Raw genomic sequence first — 17178 nt, 5'->3', positions numbered from 1 at the left:
ATGCCCTCAAATAAATAACAGATAACAAAATTGCTTGTGTACATCAGGAGGACCTGTGGGGACATGTCCTATTAGAATTTAAATGCATTTAATTTTTACATGAATATGTTTATGTTTAGTTGAGAAACTGACTTTTTGAGGTATTTACAAAACACTTAAACATCTTGTTGCCACTAAAATTGCTGGGAAGGGGGGAAAAAGGGTCAAGGGAACACATGACAACAAAAGGTCCCAAATTTTCCAACAATGGCCAAACTTTTGCAAGACTTTGTAGTTTCACGCATCACCTGCCAAAACAATAAATCCCCAAATGTTCTATCATTTTCAGTTCTTTTTTTCTAAATGTATTTGCAACAAGCTTATATTTAAACAAAGTAAACTCACTAACCTGTTTCAGGTTCTACAGAAAAATATGGTTGTCCCTGTAGAATGCTGTAAATAACTTTGGCACTGTTTCCATAGGAAGGGTCGTCCGCATCTATAGCAGTAACTTGCACAACAAAAGTGCCTAGATGTAAAAGAAATAATGAGATAAAAAGAACAATTTCAATTACCTAGGAGAAAATGTAGTAATAATTACAGATTTTCTAGAAAAAAACTAAAACGCTGACTTGGGGAGCTGGGATATGCTCATGCTCAAAGTACAAATACAATCATAGAAAAATGACTCTTCCACAAATATTTAGTAAAACAGAATGGGTAATATACAGCATCCAATAATAAACCGTCTTTCACCAATCTGATCGTAGTGAACTGAAATATTTTTGCCATGGGATACTGAATTTCATGCTTCATTATTACTCCTTGCACAGCTTTATTAAATATACCAGTTAGTGTATCTGAATTACTGCATCAATTTGGTCAGAAGGTCAGAGTTGGCCTTTAGCTATAAGATAATGGATTGTATGATATAGTTTTCATCTTACTATATTCTTAGTTCCCAGGGTCAAACTTTCCACCTTTTATTCCAAGATACTTTGTTTTTCAAGCCTTACTCAAAAAAGAACCACACATAAACTCCCTGTCAAATTATGTCTAGGTCTTCAACCTATATTCATAAAATAATCCTTCACCTATGTGAAATGAAAAAGAATAACATATTGGTTGGTCTCATTAGAACAACACTCACAGTGCTCCAGAAAAAGCAGTCTTCTATGACCCTGGCTCTAAGGTTTTGTTGGGTTACAGAACATGCCCTTGAGGATTTGAGGATTTAGTCATATAAATAAATAATCATTCTGCTTCTAGCCAGGTCCACAGGTCTAGATGCTTATCCAAAATTACAAGTGACCTGCTGTAAAAATAACTGTTACTTTCAGACCCCGTCCTGTTCTTTGCAACCTTTTTTCCTGTGATATTCACCTATGTTTGATCTCAGCGCCCAGTCTGTGATTTCTTCAAAGAGAGTGCCCTTTCTTTGTACAGCATGTGGCTAGCTACAATTTTAAACTTTTCTGTTCTTTTCTGTCCAGTTGATATTTCTGATGTTGTACTCCATGTCCCCATACAGATCCATGTACTCTAGTGGTAGATAATTGTCAGGCTGCTGTAACTATTTTAAAGAACTGAAAGGTTTCCTTTTATAATGTTATTCATGCTCCATGCTATGATAGCAAATGCAGCTATAATAAATTTACTGTTTCTTATTTGCTATGATAAAATAACACTTTTATCTGTGTTAAAAGAAGCTTACTGGTATACAAATACACACCAAAGCAATTGACAATTGTGAATATTAATGTGCACTTATAATGCATTGCAAACCAGTAACTTCACAAGAAACCAAAGTGTATGCTGAAATATTTTATTTAAATTTCATTATTTAAAGTGGAACTAAATTTCCGCTTTTTAGAATCCGTGGTCAGGGATGTCATTATTGCAGAAAGGGACAGGTTCTGCTTTAGGTATATTATGTCTAACCTAGGCATCATACATATGGCAAAATCATTTTTTCTGCAAATGTTTGGGTATTTAAAGAGGACATACTATCACCCTATTTACTAATCCAAGTGAACACAAAGTGAACAGTCTCTACTGTATTCACAAATCAGCTCCAGTCTGCTACTCCAGAATAAATGGATTAATAGATACTGATATATTTTATGATTCATGTGTATATTGATTTTATTGCATATTGATTTTAGTTTTCGTTTAAAGAAAGCATTTGTCATGTTGGGTTTATTCTTCTATTAGAAACATACTCCTACATAGTGATAAGAAAATACCATGAGTTTTGGTTTGCTAGAAGTTTAGGGAACATTGAGACAAAGTCATTTTGGCAAACATTCAATAAAAGCCCATTCTAAAATAAAAAATGTTCCAAATGGCTTTTTGTTGTCAAGTACAGAATGGTTTGCTATCCCCCTGGTGCCAGGGTTTGGCATGCGGTGGATTACTGGGAGGGGCTGGACAAGACCCAGCTGTCTTGGTCTGTCCATGTTGGAACCAATGAAAATATAGATGGAAGATGGAGGATCCTTACAAATCAGTTTAGGGAACTAGGTTTCAAATTGAAGAAAAGGACCTCTAAGACTATATTCCCAGGAATATTGCCTGTGCCATGCGCAACACAGGAAAGGCAGAGGGAGCTTAGACAGCTAAATACATGGCTTAAGTCCTGGTGTAGAAGGGAAGGGTTTGGGTTCATATAGCACCGGGCTGACTTTTCATTGGGGTACAACCTGTATGCCAAAAGTGGTTTGCACCAAAATGAAAGGGGGCCTGCTGTGCTAGGGGAAAGATTTAGGGGGATTGGTGGAGGGATATTTAAACTAGTACAGAGGGGGGTGGGACAGTCAAATAAGGTGGCAGAAAGGTTACTCAGGGGTCAGACACCAGTGGAGTGTGGATTAGCGATAGTTGAGGGGAGGGTTTCAGACAATTGTAAAGATCTTCCCATGTTACTAACAAACATTGGATTGTGCAAAACTAGTGGTATTGAAAAACAAAATGATTTGGCAAACAATGATGGTAAAAGCAGCAATGGTTTAAAGAGCCTGTTCACCAATGCTAGAAGTTTAACAAACAAAATAGGGGAGTTCGAAGCCTTAATGAGTGAAGAGCATTATGACTTAGTTGGCATTGCTGAATCCTGGCTTTGTTCTTCGTATGACTGGGCTGTCAATATTCCTGGGTATACTCTCTTTCGTAAAGACAGAGTCAAACGAAAGGGTGGTGGTGTCTGTATGTCAGAAGTGATCTAAAAGTGAAAATGTGAAAGAAGAAATTGCAGATGGAACAAGCGATGAGGTTGAGGCATTATGGGTGGAGTTGAATGTGGGGTTGAATAACACACAATTATTTATTGGAGTCTGCTATATGCTATAGTGTTTTAATCATGGGAGATTTTTAACTACCCTGACATTGACTGGAGTAATGGCACTACAGGAATAGCAAAAAGGACCTAGTTCTTTCTAACAATGCAAAGCTTATAACAATTGTGCATATATAAGATAATCTGGGTAGCAGTGACCATAATATGATTTCATTTAATGTAAATTGCAAACAGGAAGCAAAAACAGGAAAGATAAAAACATTTAATTTTAGGAGAGCAAATGTTTCATTAATAAGGGCGTCTCTCTGTGACTTGGACTGGGAGACAATATTGTTCTTAAAGAACACAAAACAGAAATAGGAACGTTTCAAGTCTGTGCTACAAAAGCACACTGAAAATTTTATTGCAACGGTTAATACGTTTAAGAGGCTAAAAATCAAACCTTTGTGGCTCACAGCTGATGTTAAAAAAGCCATAAGGAACAAGAAAAGGGCATTCCAAAAATAAAAAAATGAAGGATCACATCAGAATGAAAGACTGCATGCAAAGGAAAGTAAGCTAATAATATATTATTAGCAAATAGATCAGATCTGAGCATGTAGGCCCCTTAACTGATGTCACTGGGTTGGTAACTGGGTTCAAAGACAAGGCAGATTTACTAAACACTTTTTTAGCTCTGTGTACACAAAGGAAAATGGCAGAGCTCATGTCCAACTTCATACCAGCAATATCACTGTCTTAAATGAGTCACAATGGCTCAGAATTGATATGATTTGATTCCCAGAAACAGCTGGGAAAAAGTAAGGTTAAAAAAGCACCAGGACCTGATGTATTACATTCACGTGTCCTCAAAGAGCTTGGGCTGAGTTATTTCAAAGCCATTATTTCTCATTTTTAAAGACTCTTTAGTCACCGGCACCGATGGATTGGCGTAAGGCCAATGTGGTTCCTATCTTCAAAAAGTCATTACCAGGTAACTACAGACGGGTGAGTTTAACGTCCAAAGTTGGAAAGAAGGTCCTAGGGAGTTTGATAAAGAACCACATAGAAGAGTTTCTGCTAGAAAATAATATTATAAGAAATAGTCAGCATGACTTCAAGAAAGACAGAAGTTGCCAAATAAATTTGTTCTCTTTTCATGAGGAAGTAAGTAAACAGGTAGACAGTGGAGTAGCAGTTGACATAGTGTACTTGGACTTTGCTAAAGCATTTGACACTGTACCCCACAGACGGTTAATATGCAAACCTATTAGGGTCAATAGGTTTAGAAATGACAATCTGTAAATGGATAGAGAACTGGCTTAAAGATCGCATCCAGAGAGTTATTAATAATGATTCATACTCTGAATAGTCTAAGGTTATTAGTGGTGTACCCCAGGGTTCAGTGTTGGGACCTATACTGTTTAACATCTTTATAAATGATTTAGAGTTTGGTATTAAAAGTACAATTTCTGTGTTTGCAGATGATACCAAACTATGTAATGGAATGATGTCCATACAGGATGTCTATAATCTACAAGCAGACCTGGATGTACTGTTTAATTGGGCAACCAAGTGGCAAATTACATTTAATATAGATAAATGCAAAATCATGCACTTGGGCGGTAGAAACATGCATGCTTCATACTGTTGAGGGGGAATACATTTGGGGGAGTCAGAAATGGAAAAGGATCTGGAGGTTCTGGTTGATCATAGACTTTATAACAGCATGCAATGCCAAGCTGCAATATCTAAAGCTAGCAAGGTACTTTCTTGTATTAAAAGAGGAATAGACTGCAGAGATGGAGACATAATCCCGCCCCTGTACAAAGCATTGGTCAGACCACATCTGGAATATGCAGTCTAGTTTTGGGCACCAGTTCACAAAAAGGTCATTGTGAAATTGGAGAAAGTGCAGAGAAGGAATGGAGGAGCTCAATTAGGAGGAGAGATTAGATGAACTGAACCTATTCTCCCTTGAGAAGAGACGTTTAAGGGGGGATATGATCACCCTGTATAAATATATAAACGGTCTATATAGAGAACTCTCTTCCCCATTACTCACTTTGAGATCATTACAAAGAACAAGAGGGCACTCTTTGCGTCTGGAGGAAAAGAAGTTTAAGCTCCGGATAAGGAAGGGATTCTTCACTGCAAGGGCTGTGAGAATGTGGAATCGGCTCCCCTTCAGGAAGTAGTTTCAGCAACTACTATAGATTGGATATAGCTGGATTCTTTTCTAAAAGCACAGAATATAACTGGGTATTAAGGATTTAAAGTAAAGACAACAGTGACTGTTGATCCAGGGAACATCCGATTGCCTCATGGAATCAGAAAGGACTTTTTTTTCCCTTTTGAAGCAAATTGTGCCAGGGTTTTTTTGCCTTCCTCTGGACCAACTATTTCTTATAGGGTTTTATATCTGAGATATGTTTATTTCCCTAGTGGTTGAACTTGATGGGCCTATGTCTTTTTTTAACCTATCCTACTATATAACTATGTAAGGACAGTAATGCAAACGGCCAATGTAGAAGGTGTGGACAGTATTTTTATTGGCTGGTGAAAGCCATAATGCAGGTAGTTGTTGGCAAAGTTATTAACCAGCTGGGAGCAACAAACTCCCTACTACTCAAATGTTTAGGGTTTACTGATAAAATAATGCAGACACAAAACTTTTGTGTGGTTTTCTGAAGACTGGACAAATGTGCATGCATATTTAAGATAAGTAAAAAAACTGATATCTGTAGAGCTGACCTTGTTTCAGATCAAGATCACTGTTAATCACCAAAAAGTATGACGTGACCCGATCAAAACCATTTTGATTTATCTGGGAAATAACAGATTGTTTCAAACAGTAATACATTTTAGCTGATATGTGTTAGCAATTGATCATTTTTAGCGAATTCAGAGAGAACTGGACCCAATTTACTTTACATTTTTCTGACCTTTCTGAGCACTGTTAAACATTCTCATGATGCAGTAACTTACCCCTGACAATTCCAAGTGAAATCTATAGGGAATATTTATATGAATCATAAAAATAAACTTATAGCTCACTGCTGTACTTTGGCTGCATTTATCATGCAATGTTTTTCAAGGTATTTATGAAAGAGTGGCAGCATAACTGAAAAATGCAGAGTGTCAAGAATATAAAGCAACCCTTTGATTTGCCAATATTTACAGAAACCACTGCCAAATATAACTTATTTTTCCTATAAACAACTAATGCTGCAAAATCAGTGAAGAAATAACTCTGCTTTAGTTTGTCCTCAGAGAACAAGTTATTGCCCAGTAAGTTCTGCCATCTTGCCCTTCATAACATAAAAAATAAAGCTAGATTGTTAACTATAACTTTTTTTATACATACCTATGACCTAATAGCTGCAGTTAGAGATAGAGATTATTAATAATGAGTTATACACTGGCTAAAAAAATAAACAAGTCACGGTGGCATTGTTTTTAAAGGGGGTTGCTTCAGTTGGTCAGGTCTACATTCAGCAATGTTTTGTGCCCAAGAAAAAATGTCAGCTGACTACCTAAACATAATAATTGCCTTGGATTTTTCCATCCCTGATGGCTCATGTATATTTCAAGATGCCAATGTCAGAATTTAGAGTAATTCAAAGAGCATGAGACATCAGTTTCATATATGAATTAACAACCACACAGTTTAGACTTTACCAGCATTAAGAGTTTTTAGATGTGCTGTGGAAGACTTTGCACTGTTTGACTATCCTATCATCAATACAAGATCATATTTGTATATAGAAGTGGACTACATATTACATACACAACAGTTGTACAGACAACGAGGGAGATACAAGCTATCTTAGTGCTCAAGCTAACCTAAGTCCTGAATTTTATGGACAGAAGGCCGTAGTTCTTGGAGAACACTCAAGCAGGACATTCCTCTGGGACTGGTGGCACTGTGAAAGTATGATGATCTCTGTGCTAGCTGGGAGGCAATGTAGATTGTAGGTTGTCAGTTAAAGGGTTTGGAGGCATTGCTGAATGGGGCTGAGCTCACTGAGAAAAGCTGGGGGGGGGGCACAGTGAGATGTTTGCAGGCACAGCCAGGTCTGACAGAGAGGGTAAATGATTAGATTGGTTGGGGAATACTGGGAAGTTAGTGTAAAGACACACTGGAAGGAGAAACACTGAGATTAGAGCCATGTCGAAGCTAGGAGGACATTTGCAGGGCAATAAAACTATCGCTGGTAATTTTGCATCCCTGTTTTCTTAAATGACTCCCTCTGGGAGTGTTTGGGAAAGTATAGGGACAGTATAGGAACATTTCACACAAGTGTTGGTTTCATTGTTCCACCTCCACCATTATCTCATACGGTAAAAACAAAAACCTCATCTTATGTTACATGTATTCCATGTGTTCATGAACAGGGAGCCCTATTTGATAGAGAATCACAAGAAGGGGTTATTCAATGTCAAATTAAGTCAGAGCCTTCAGAAGTACAAGCACAGTTATATGTGTCTAGTGAAACCAGTGCTTTATTAAGTGAACTTAAATGTGTCCTAACCCACTCAGTGTTTAAAATGTTTATATTATAAGGGAGAGAGGTTAAAAGCAGCAGATGAATTCCAAGCATAGAAGCAGATCCATGCTGGAATGATCAGCTTTTCAGCTTCAGTTTGCTGATTGGAGCTACAGGATACCATGCCAACACATGATATGCATGTAGTCATATAGTCAGTTTTATAGTCGTGCCAACAACCTGACCCTGATGTGTTGACAAGCTGCCAGTAGAGCATTTTGACAGCTATTTTAAAATTCTCAACTCTTCTGGCAAATCAAACTCCATTTCAACTGGCATTTAACATGGTTTTATGAAAGCTTATGTGTATGAAATGACACATTAATCTTGAATACAAAACCAAATCTTATGCTCATGGTATTTCCTATGCACCTACAATGCATTAACACATGACCACAGGCTATGTCATGTATATATTTACTTTACTTACATTGTAGTTTCTTGTGAAGTATACACTCTGAATGTAAATCAGCTATGCTGTGGTGTGTCCAAAATTAAAATGTGATTTATCTTATGTCTTTTGTCTTACTGACCCCCCTTATACATTGTACATGCACACCCCCATATGATTGTACACAAACACAGGGTATACATGCAATTTTTATGTGATCTGTGTACATATTGAATATAATCAGTGTTATGTTAAAACTCCAGAAATAGATATTTAATAGATACATATGTAAAAAAAACCTACTATGTTTATGATGTAATTTATTCCCTGATTGCTGAATTATATTTGAAAATTCATAGATTCTTTTTGTCAGATATTACAGCATCCATTGCTTTTTTGTCATATCTGTACCAGATATAAGGCCTATGGCTGTTGTACACTACTGAACCAGTGTCATTTTACCATGAAATATTCCTTTGCCCAATTGAAGAAAACCAAGTCAGCAATGGCAAGTTTGGCAACATTTCCTTCAACATTTTATTTCTGTGTCTTTCTATCTCTAGAAGACCTACGATATTCAGAATGTAAGGTGAGAGACAAATATGTTACTTACCAACATCAGACATTTCAGGGACACTGGCACTATAAATGCGTTCTAGAAAAGTTGGCTCATTATCATTAATGTCATGTATCTTAATGACAAACTCTGACTCCGGTTCCACAGCTTTCCGTGTCTTTCTATTTATTGCTTGGGCACGCAAGGTGTAAAAGGCTTTTTCTTCTCTGTCAATGCGCCTTGTGGCATGAATGTCACCTGTTTTCTCATCAATGACAAAAAGAGTTCCCGCTCCATCTCCTGAGAGAATATATTTCAGGTTCCCATCTCCTTTGTCTTGATCTGAATGGAGCTGTAGAAAAAAAGAACGTTTAAATTAGCACATGGTTATGTGAGTAAGTGAACAGTACTTACTGTGCAGTATATGACACTTTCTGTTTGTCAAGAGCAAATAAAATAGCTTTTTTTAATTGATATACACCAAATTATTTATAGGGATTTTTTCTTATCACAATAAAGATGTAGAATCATTGACTGAGAGATATATAGGATGAAATTGCTGACCTACTTCAAAAACACTAGATGCCTGGTTCCTTCTTTGTCAAATACATTTACCAACTTGAAAAAAGCATGCCTCAAGTTAATTCAGAAATTCTTATAAGCATACTTTTCCAGGTCAATGCACCAGAATATATCAGGGTAACTGGACCAGCATGACAGCAAATAAGTATCTTTCCAAAAGGTCAAAAAAGTTAGTCTACATATTTTTTTTCAAAACTGATTAACTTTAAGCAGATTTGCTAAAACCTTAGCTGTAGCCACTTACAAAAATAACCTAAGACATATTTCCTCACTTAATATCTGGGGCAGCCAGGATAATAGGTTTCAATAATAAAGTTATTATTTACTTTCTGCAGTTTTCTTTTAGGTTTCAGAATTTTATGTGAGCAAAGTCAATTTATTTTGTTCTGCTATACAGATAGACAGTAATGACAGGCTAAGACAAGGTAATTCCCTCTCTTGTCTTGTCCTTGAGGAACCTGCACGAGACATTCAGACCACATGAATTACAATCTAAAAATGATGCAGCTCTTGGCTTAGTTGGTGCTACAGGACCATCAATGAGACCTATGCAGTTGTTTGGTGACCTTGTGAAATTGAATAATTCAAGAAGGCCCAGGGCAGCAGTTAGAGAAATCAACCCTGCCAATTTATGTAGTTACTGAGCCATTTGAAGAAAGTCCAAAATGGGACCAAATCTGTAGACTGAATAAGGAATTTGAAATGCTACAATTATAGGATACAGAATATGGAAAGTCATTTCTCACAACCATCAGATAGTTTCTCTAATATGTAGGTGAACATGTTACCAGCTCATGCTTCTCTAAGCATTTACGTATTCTGAGGAAGCAGTAAAAACTATTTTAAAACAAGAATTTTTAAAGTTCATAACATGCACCGAGCATTTCTATGAGTAAAGAACATTAGCATCCTACCAGCCCTACATAGTAAAATTAGCAAGTGTTTCTAAACTTTTAGAAACTGACAGAAACCCAACTCTAGGGTTTTTAAAGTGATGTCTAAGAATCATTGAGAGTGAGGAACTTTATATTATAATTAGCCAAAAAGATCAGGGAAGGCTTGTTTTAAAGTTCAATTGCCTTGGTAAAGGCACATTTTAACAACTATTCAAAACTATCAATATTAGACAATGGAGCTGATTTATTAAAGATTTATTTAAAAAAAAACTTGGAGAGGAATCACTTTTATTTATTTTATTTTTTTTGGCAGATATTTTTATTCCTGGACCAGATCCAGTCTAGGTTTGTTGAACCTAGGCCCCCAGGCTCTCCCATGATAATCTATCTTGCCGATATTGAAATGCAAGACTTTATTGTTTTTGACCAAAATGTGTTACTCCAAAAAGAAAACATGTTTTTGTGACAGGATAATACTTTATAATCTTCCATTTATTAACATGCAGTGCAGGATTTTGTTCTAAATAACATACTTTTTATGCTTCTGTTAAACAACATGTTAAGAAAAAGCTATTTTATATTTGGTATTTGCCAAGCAAACAAAATATACACACTGTAGATGTCCGTGGGTAAAAAAGAGAGAATATATATATATATATATATTTTTTTTTTTTTTTTTTTGAGTTCCAGGCTTTCAAAGTGCATACAAGGCTAATAAGAAATGATCCCTCATATTCTTCTTCCAATTTCCCTACTCTAACCTTCGGCAAATAACAGACCCTAAATCTTATCTTGCATAAAACCTGTCGTGTTTGTGTTTGACAGTAGCCAGATAGCCCTGAGACACAAAAACAGGGCAGAGAAGACGATAAATTTGTAACAGTTAGAACTACCAATTAATTAGCAATATCAAATCCTGCTGTCAGCTACTAAAAGACGCAAAATGGGTAAATTTAACACTGGAGACATGTCTGCAAGATAGTGATGATCAAATGAAAAGAAATGACAAGTCATACTTTTCTTTTAAACTTAGAAGAAAATTAAATCTTAAGATAATAAATAGTGATATAACTTCTTAGCTGAATTTCTTTAGTTGAATTCTGAAAATGTTGATAATTATTAACTAATTTTCCAAATATGTATGCTGTGCATAAAAATTATGTGTTAAACTAAATACTTTCACATGTACTTGTGTGATGCTTTCGTATGATGCACCTTGTCATATGATTAGCTATGGAATAGGGAACAAAACCACAGGGGGGCTGAACAGCCTGCATAGCAATTATAACTAAGACGAGAAAATTTTGTGGAAAATTGACCAAATGCTTAAAGACTGCAAAATGGTTTGATTCTCCATTAAGTGCATCAACCAAGTCTGGATTGAATATATAATGGACAGATTAACACTAGTTATCACTAGTAAGTATATAGAGCATAATAATGTTTCTTTTTTTAAGTAATAAACTACCAAATATTGTTTCTGATCCTTATTTGGTATACTGCTTTACCGATATGCCGAACAAAAATCTCAGCAGTTTTCAGTCATGGTCACATACGTGGCTTGCTTTTACATTGAATCCCATAATTGGTTGCTCTGATTTTTAAAAAGCGCACACGGATACACAGTCTTGCTACACTAGGGAAAGAACACTGGCCAACCGTTTGTTACAGACAATGCCCCCCAGCTCCCCAGACCTTGCTTAGTCCCAACAAATTGAATTAAAATACCCATAAACCTAAAGATTCAGTATCTTCATAAAATGTGTTTGGGGACTGTCATGTTCTTTTGAATCTGTGTTTGTATGTAAATAAGGTACTAAATATGCCATACTGCTGATTGCTCCTTGATCGGGAGTTTTTGTCAACGATCATGTGTGCCAATGTAGAGTGGCTACATCGACCATACATTAGTGTAGGGCTAATGTACAGTAATACATAACCCATATTTTTATATGTTTTAATATATAAAGGCAGATACATAGCTACCACCATATGTGCACAGGAAAATGCTTAGGTGGTTACATACTTTTTTTTTGGGGGGGGGGGGGATTAGTGACACTTTAGCCAACTGATCTTTTCTAATTATAGAACCTGGCAGTGTTTAATTTTTAATTACAATTAACTGAAGACAAGGACAGATAAAGAGTGCAGATAAATGAAAAGTTAGTATTAATTGCACTACTAGCAAATCAAAGTGTTCGTTGTTTCCATGCGGTTACAGAGATTACACAAAATGTGACAGCTGACAAAAGAAATGGGTAATATTGGGAATAGTGAGGGCATTCTCATGATCCATCCATTAATCACACTGTCATTCAATCAACAAAGAACGTAACTCTAATTAATACAAGATGGAGTCATTTTGCATTACAAAGATTATATTTTCTTTGAATTTCAGATTCTCCTTTTCTGTTTAAAGTGAATCTGTCACAAATGAAGCAAGAACACCCTATTGTAGAGCAAATTGAAACAATGTAAATTTGTTTTTTCAATTGAAATTCATGCTGATATTTCCAGCAATTTCCGGATTTTTATCCCATCTAAATGAGTAGCTTGTTCCAGGAAGATTTACAGAGCTAGAATTATGGGAATTGAATCAGTCCTCTAGATACTACTAAAAGACCAATCTAACAAATAGGAAGAGACAAGATTTAGATTAGGCAGGTTAAATGACAGAAAATATCCTGTAATCAGAGTGACAATTGCAATATACCAAAACATAATAACTTTGTTAGGTTGGTATTGTCGCACAAATCGATTTGCAAATTTTCATGAATATCCAGCTATTTTTTCGTGATGTGATGAAAATGTGTCCGAGGAGTGCTAATTACCTACTTATTTGTTTTTTTATTCAACAAGTGTCCCTGAAATCATACAAAGCATCTATGCTCCATTTACCCTGTGTTCTTTAGTGACTCTGTGTGCTCCAGTAACGCTGTGCACTGAACTAACCCTCTGTATTCCTCAGTTCTTCAGTGTACCTCTGTGGGCCAATGTTTCTTCTTTCTTCTGTACTCTAGTGATCCTTCAAAAAACATGCCTTGTTTCAAGGAGCATCTTCTGTACTCTAGTGATCCCTAGATGCTCCAGTGACATGTGCTTTGGTGACCCTAAGAGCTCTAATGACCCCTGTGTTTGAATGACCCTTTTCTAACGTGATCTCTTGTGTTTGACTTAACCTGTGCTCCAGTAAACGTTGTGCTCCTTGGATATTGTGCTCCAGTGACCTTGCACTAAATGAATTGATAAATGTACGTTTGCTGCAATTTGTACATACATTAGTAGGAAATTCTGAAAATGTTGTCCATCATGACTATTAACATTAAGGCATGTTAAAATGTGGCTGCTTACATAGCATAAGGAGGTGAAGTTTTGTGTTTCCTATTATCCAAATTGTTGCTAGTGCTGGGTTTCTCATTCAGTGCCATTAGAAATGGCTAGCTTGCCATCTGCAGCTAATTTTGAGACTTACAATTTTGAGGGTTACAATAAAGATGTATTTAATATTCTATATTTTAATCAAATTAGGTTATTAGATAATGGTATATATTAGATATACAGTATTTGGTGCAGGTGATGGAACATTTCCTTACTTACATCTCTTTATTTTACTGTATTATTGCATCTAAGTAACCTATTCTTGAAAGGAACACCTTTGGAGATAGAAATCCTTTTCAGGATTTGATTCACTGATACATTGATACATTTTCTATTATTTAGGATTAATTTATTTTTTAGGAAGAGAAGTGTTCTCCCCAGCCTCTTTTAGTCAGGCATACCACCTGGTGCTTTTCAGCAACAACCTGGATATTTTTGGACAGTTACCGAAAAGTTGGGTCATAATACAAGGGTACAGGACCACTGGGACATAAAACAAAGATAATGTTATTTAGGTTGATTGTTTGTGGTGGTTCAGTAACTAATTTATTATTTTTCCTCACATTATTGACAATTATTGTAACATTTTTTTTAAATGCAGGTATAATTTTTTTAGATCCTACATTCAGCAGCAGAATGTTTTTAGGCAGTTGGCTCTGTACCAGGTGGCATAGAAAACCATATACTGGAGCAACATTATTTAGCATGTATCACATACAATAAAAGCAGGACAACTGGAGGAACATAAAAAAACTTTAAAGGAAAACTTTCTTTCAAACAAGTTCAAGAACAGGAATATAAAATCTGAAACTGTTGATTGTACTTTGATGTTTGATAGAGCCAAAGGGCTCGGCAATTGCATACAGCGAGAAGGCCTACTAAAGCCATAAATAACCTTATAGGAGAAAATAACAGAATAATCATTTAAGAGGAATAAAAACATATTGTAAATTAATTTTACATATTATATTGTACACATAAAAGTACGGTAAAGTACAGCATTTGTTGCAGGTATTCGAAATTAAAAAGTGACATGACAGGGAAAAATACCATAGAGCATTATTTTATATATTAAATAAATGAATAGTACATTTAATTTAATTTCTTGCACTAGTTGTAAGTTTTGGTATCTAGATTTAGTTGTGGTAGTACGTTTCATTCCCGAGCATCCCATGGAACTTGAAAGCACAACATTAGTAAAGAATATTTGTCCATAAATAAATAACATAATAAAACCTTTTATTTTCATTTTAAAGGTATTCAGGAAATGATCGTTTTTAAATGAAACTGTTAAAAAAAAGAAAGAATGTCACGTAATATAAACCCATTGAAGCAAAAATTTTTAGTGGTATTATTTGATTATTGTATAACATTATGGGGTTACTTTTGGCTTGAATAATCAGTTTTTCTTGAGCGACACTACTGGTAACATGAAGTAAGCAGGGGAGCTTTTTGACAAATCTTAATGTCACATAAAAGTTTTTATTGATGCCAACCAGCTACTCAGTATTTAAGGATGACCAGTATTTATTTTTTTAAGCTTGAGAAAGGACACATTGTCCTGTTACTGTGTTTTTATTTCAGTTCCAATAAAGACTTGATTTTTATCTTTGTGGATATGGAGTGTTGAACTTTCTGAGAGCATTGCCAAGTAATCATCAGTAGCAAATTGGTGGTTTTGGTGCCTTTTATTGAACTCTTACAGAAGAATGCTGAGACAGGAGCTCTCAATGTTGTTCAGTGTTCAGATACTGCAGGTAATTATTCCAAACCATCATCACACTGTATCCTATTTTATTTTAACATTTACTTGTACACAGACAGATAAGATGAAAAACATCTTTTTTTTATCCAACTAACAATTGTTCATCCATGTTTTCCTTGGAAAGCAATTTATTTTATCACAAAATTGTCACCTAAATTGAAATCTGAAAATAAACTCCAGTCAGATATAAAAAATGCTTAACCCAGTTATGCCTTCATTAAAAACTAATTATGAACATATTTATAATTTTGGATTAGATCATTGAAAAGAGTATATAAAGTGCATATGCCCATCTCTGGGTATATTTGTAAGTGCATTCTACTATTTCTAGTTACATTTAAAATACAGTTACCTATGTATTTGACATCATCTACCTCAATTTCTCATTGGAAAGAGATTAAAGGGTCTGGATAGAACCATGAGTAATTGTGTTATAAATTTGCATATTTGTCATTCTTTTACTTAGGACCCAGGCCCAAAAGTGAATGTGTCTTTGAAACAAGGGGAAGTTGAAGCCTGGGGCCCGGTGGCTCTGGTGAACAGGCTGTAAGTATAGGAGGTCTCCCAAAATGTAGGTCTGTGGTACCAATAACTTGAAGAATTTCAAGAGAGAGCCAGGAGGCTGAATTTGTTTTTTTTTCTGTCATGCTGTGATGTCTTTGATCCCCTGCAATGAAAAACCCAAGAGTTTGCTTCAAGTTGATTAGGTTTTTTGTGAATAAAAGTGGGCAGAGTTCCCTGAAATTTAAACTGAAGCTTTAAGTACCTCTCAGCAGTCAGTGAGTTTGAAGCTAATTCCTCACAGTATGTTTTTAATAAAACTGAAATGTATTTACCGTTCCGGGTAGCAGAAATGAGACTTATTGTGAGGTAACAAAACATGGGGCTGGTGTATGAAAAATTTGTTTTAATCAAAAATTCATAATTATTTTAAAAAAGACAGTAGAAACCTAAATATGAAACTTATTGGTGTAGAAAGCAATCGATTTTTATCTGGTGTATGAATAATTGCCTTTACATCATCTTACGTGAGCAAGAGGTACAGCAAATCTTAGATTATCTCTATGATTCCACTTATGAAGTATTGCAGGTACCATTGTATTGCAGGTATTATTGCTGTGTGACTCATCATGGCTGGGATCACAGAGGTAATGGGGAGCACTTGTTTCCCTGTTGGTATGAGCAGATTTGCTGACATTCATTTGTTTACTTGTTCTATTTTTGTTTTGTACCTCCTGGTATATTGTTTTACTTTCCCAAGTGAACAGCATATATTCCTTTAGTAAATCAATCCCACTGTTTTTGTTAGAATTCTCATGGATCATTCATGAGCCTGAACATTGGAAATGTACTGTCTTGAGCTGGTATTGAACAATTTCACATTTGATAGGTGTCTTATAACAGCTCCTATATGTAGCTAGTCAGGAGTAAAATTACAATTACATGGATTCTGTGTATTTACATATATGTTCTACTTGTCAACCTAAATAGCTCTATTTAGGTTTATACTGTGCACCAGACCTTCAACATTATGTACTGAAATAAAATATCTATAGATTAATCTTATGAAGCATTGCACATGACTGCATTGTTTCCTTGGGTAACAAGCAAGCTAGTGAAATTATAGAGGTAGATCACATCCCTTCCCTTTTTAGGCAGGGTTGTAAAGAGTTATGCAAATTCCTGAATCCCAGGGCGTCATGAAGTTTTTTTTTCTCCAGGGAAAGTCAGCAAAGGACATTCACACTGGGATATCACAAACAGTAGGGTAGAAGTGTCCTTCCTTTCCCTGGAAAAACAAAAACTT

The 17178-nt window shown here is 35.6% G+C and overlaps 1 protein-coding gene across 1 annotated transcript in view; it reads right to left on the bottom strand.

Annotated features, from left to right (window-relative positions):
* Positions 1 to 17178, bottom strand: part of LOC140331107 (cadherin-10-like) — a 245955-nt gene that overhangs the window by 73871 nt on the left and 154906 nt on the right. Inside the window, exons 3-4 of the mRNA XM_072411846.1 lie at positions 8808 to 9102; positions 389 to 508 (exon numbers count right to left, since the gene is read on the bottom strand). Of these exons, the coding sequence (XP_072267947.1) occupies positions 389 to 508; positions 8808 to 9102 (415 nt within the window). The remainder of the gene's footprint in view (positions 1 to 388; positions 509 to 8807; positions 9103 to 17178) is intronic.

This window comes from Pyxicephalus adspersus, chromosome 5 (genome assembly GCF_032062135.1).
Source record: "Pyxicephalus adspersus chromosome 5, UCB_Pads_2.0, whole genome shotgun sequence".
In the NCBI taxonomy this organism is placed as follows: domain Eukaryota; kingdom Metazoa; phylum Chordata; class Amphibia; order Anura; family Pyxicephalidae; genus Pyxicephalus; species Pyxicephalus adspersus.
Note: the sequence above shows the minus strand (reverse complement) of the source record. Positions and strands in the feature narration are given on the sequence as shown.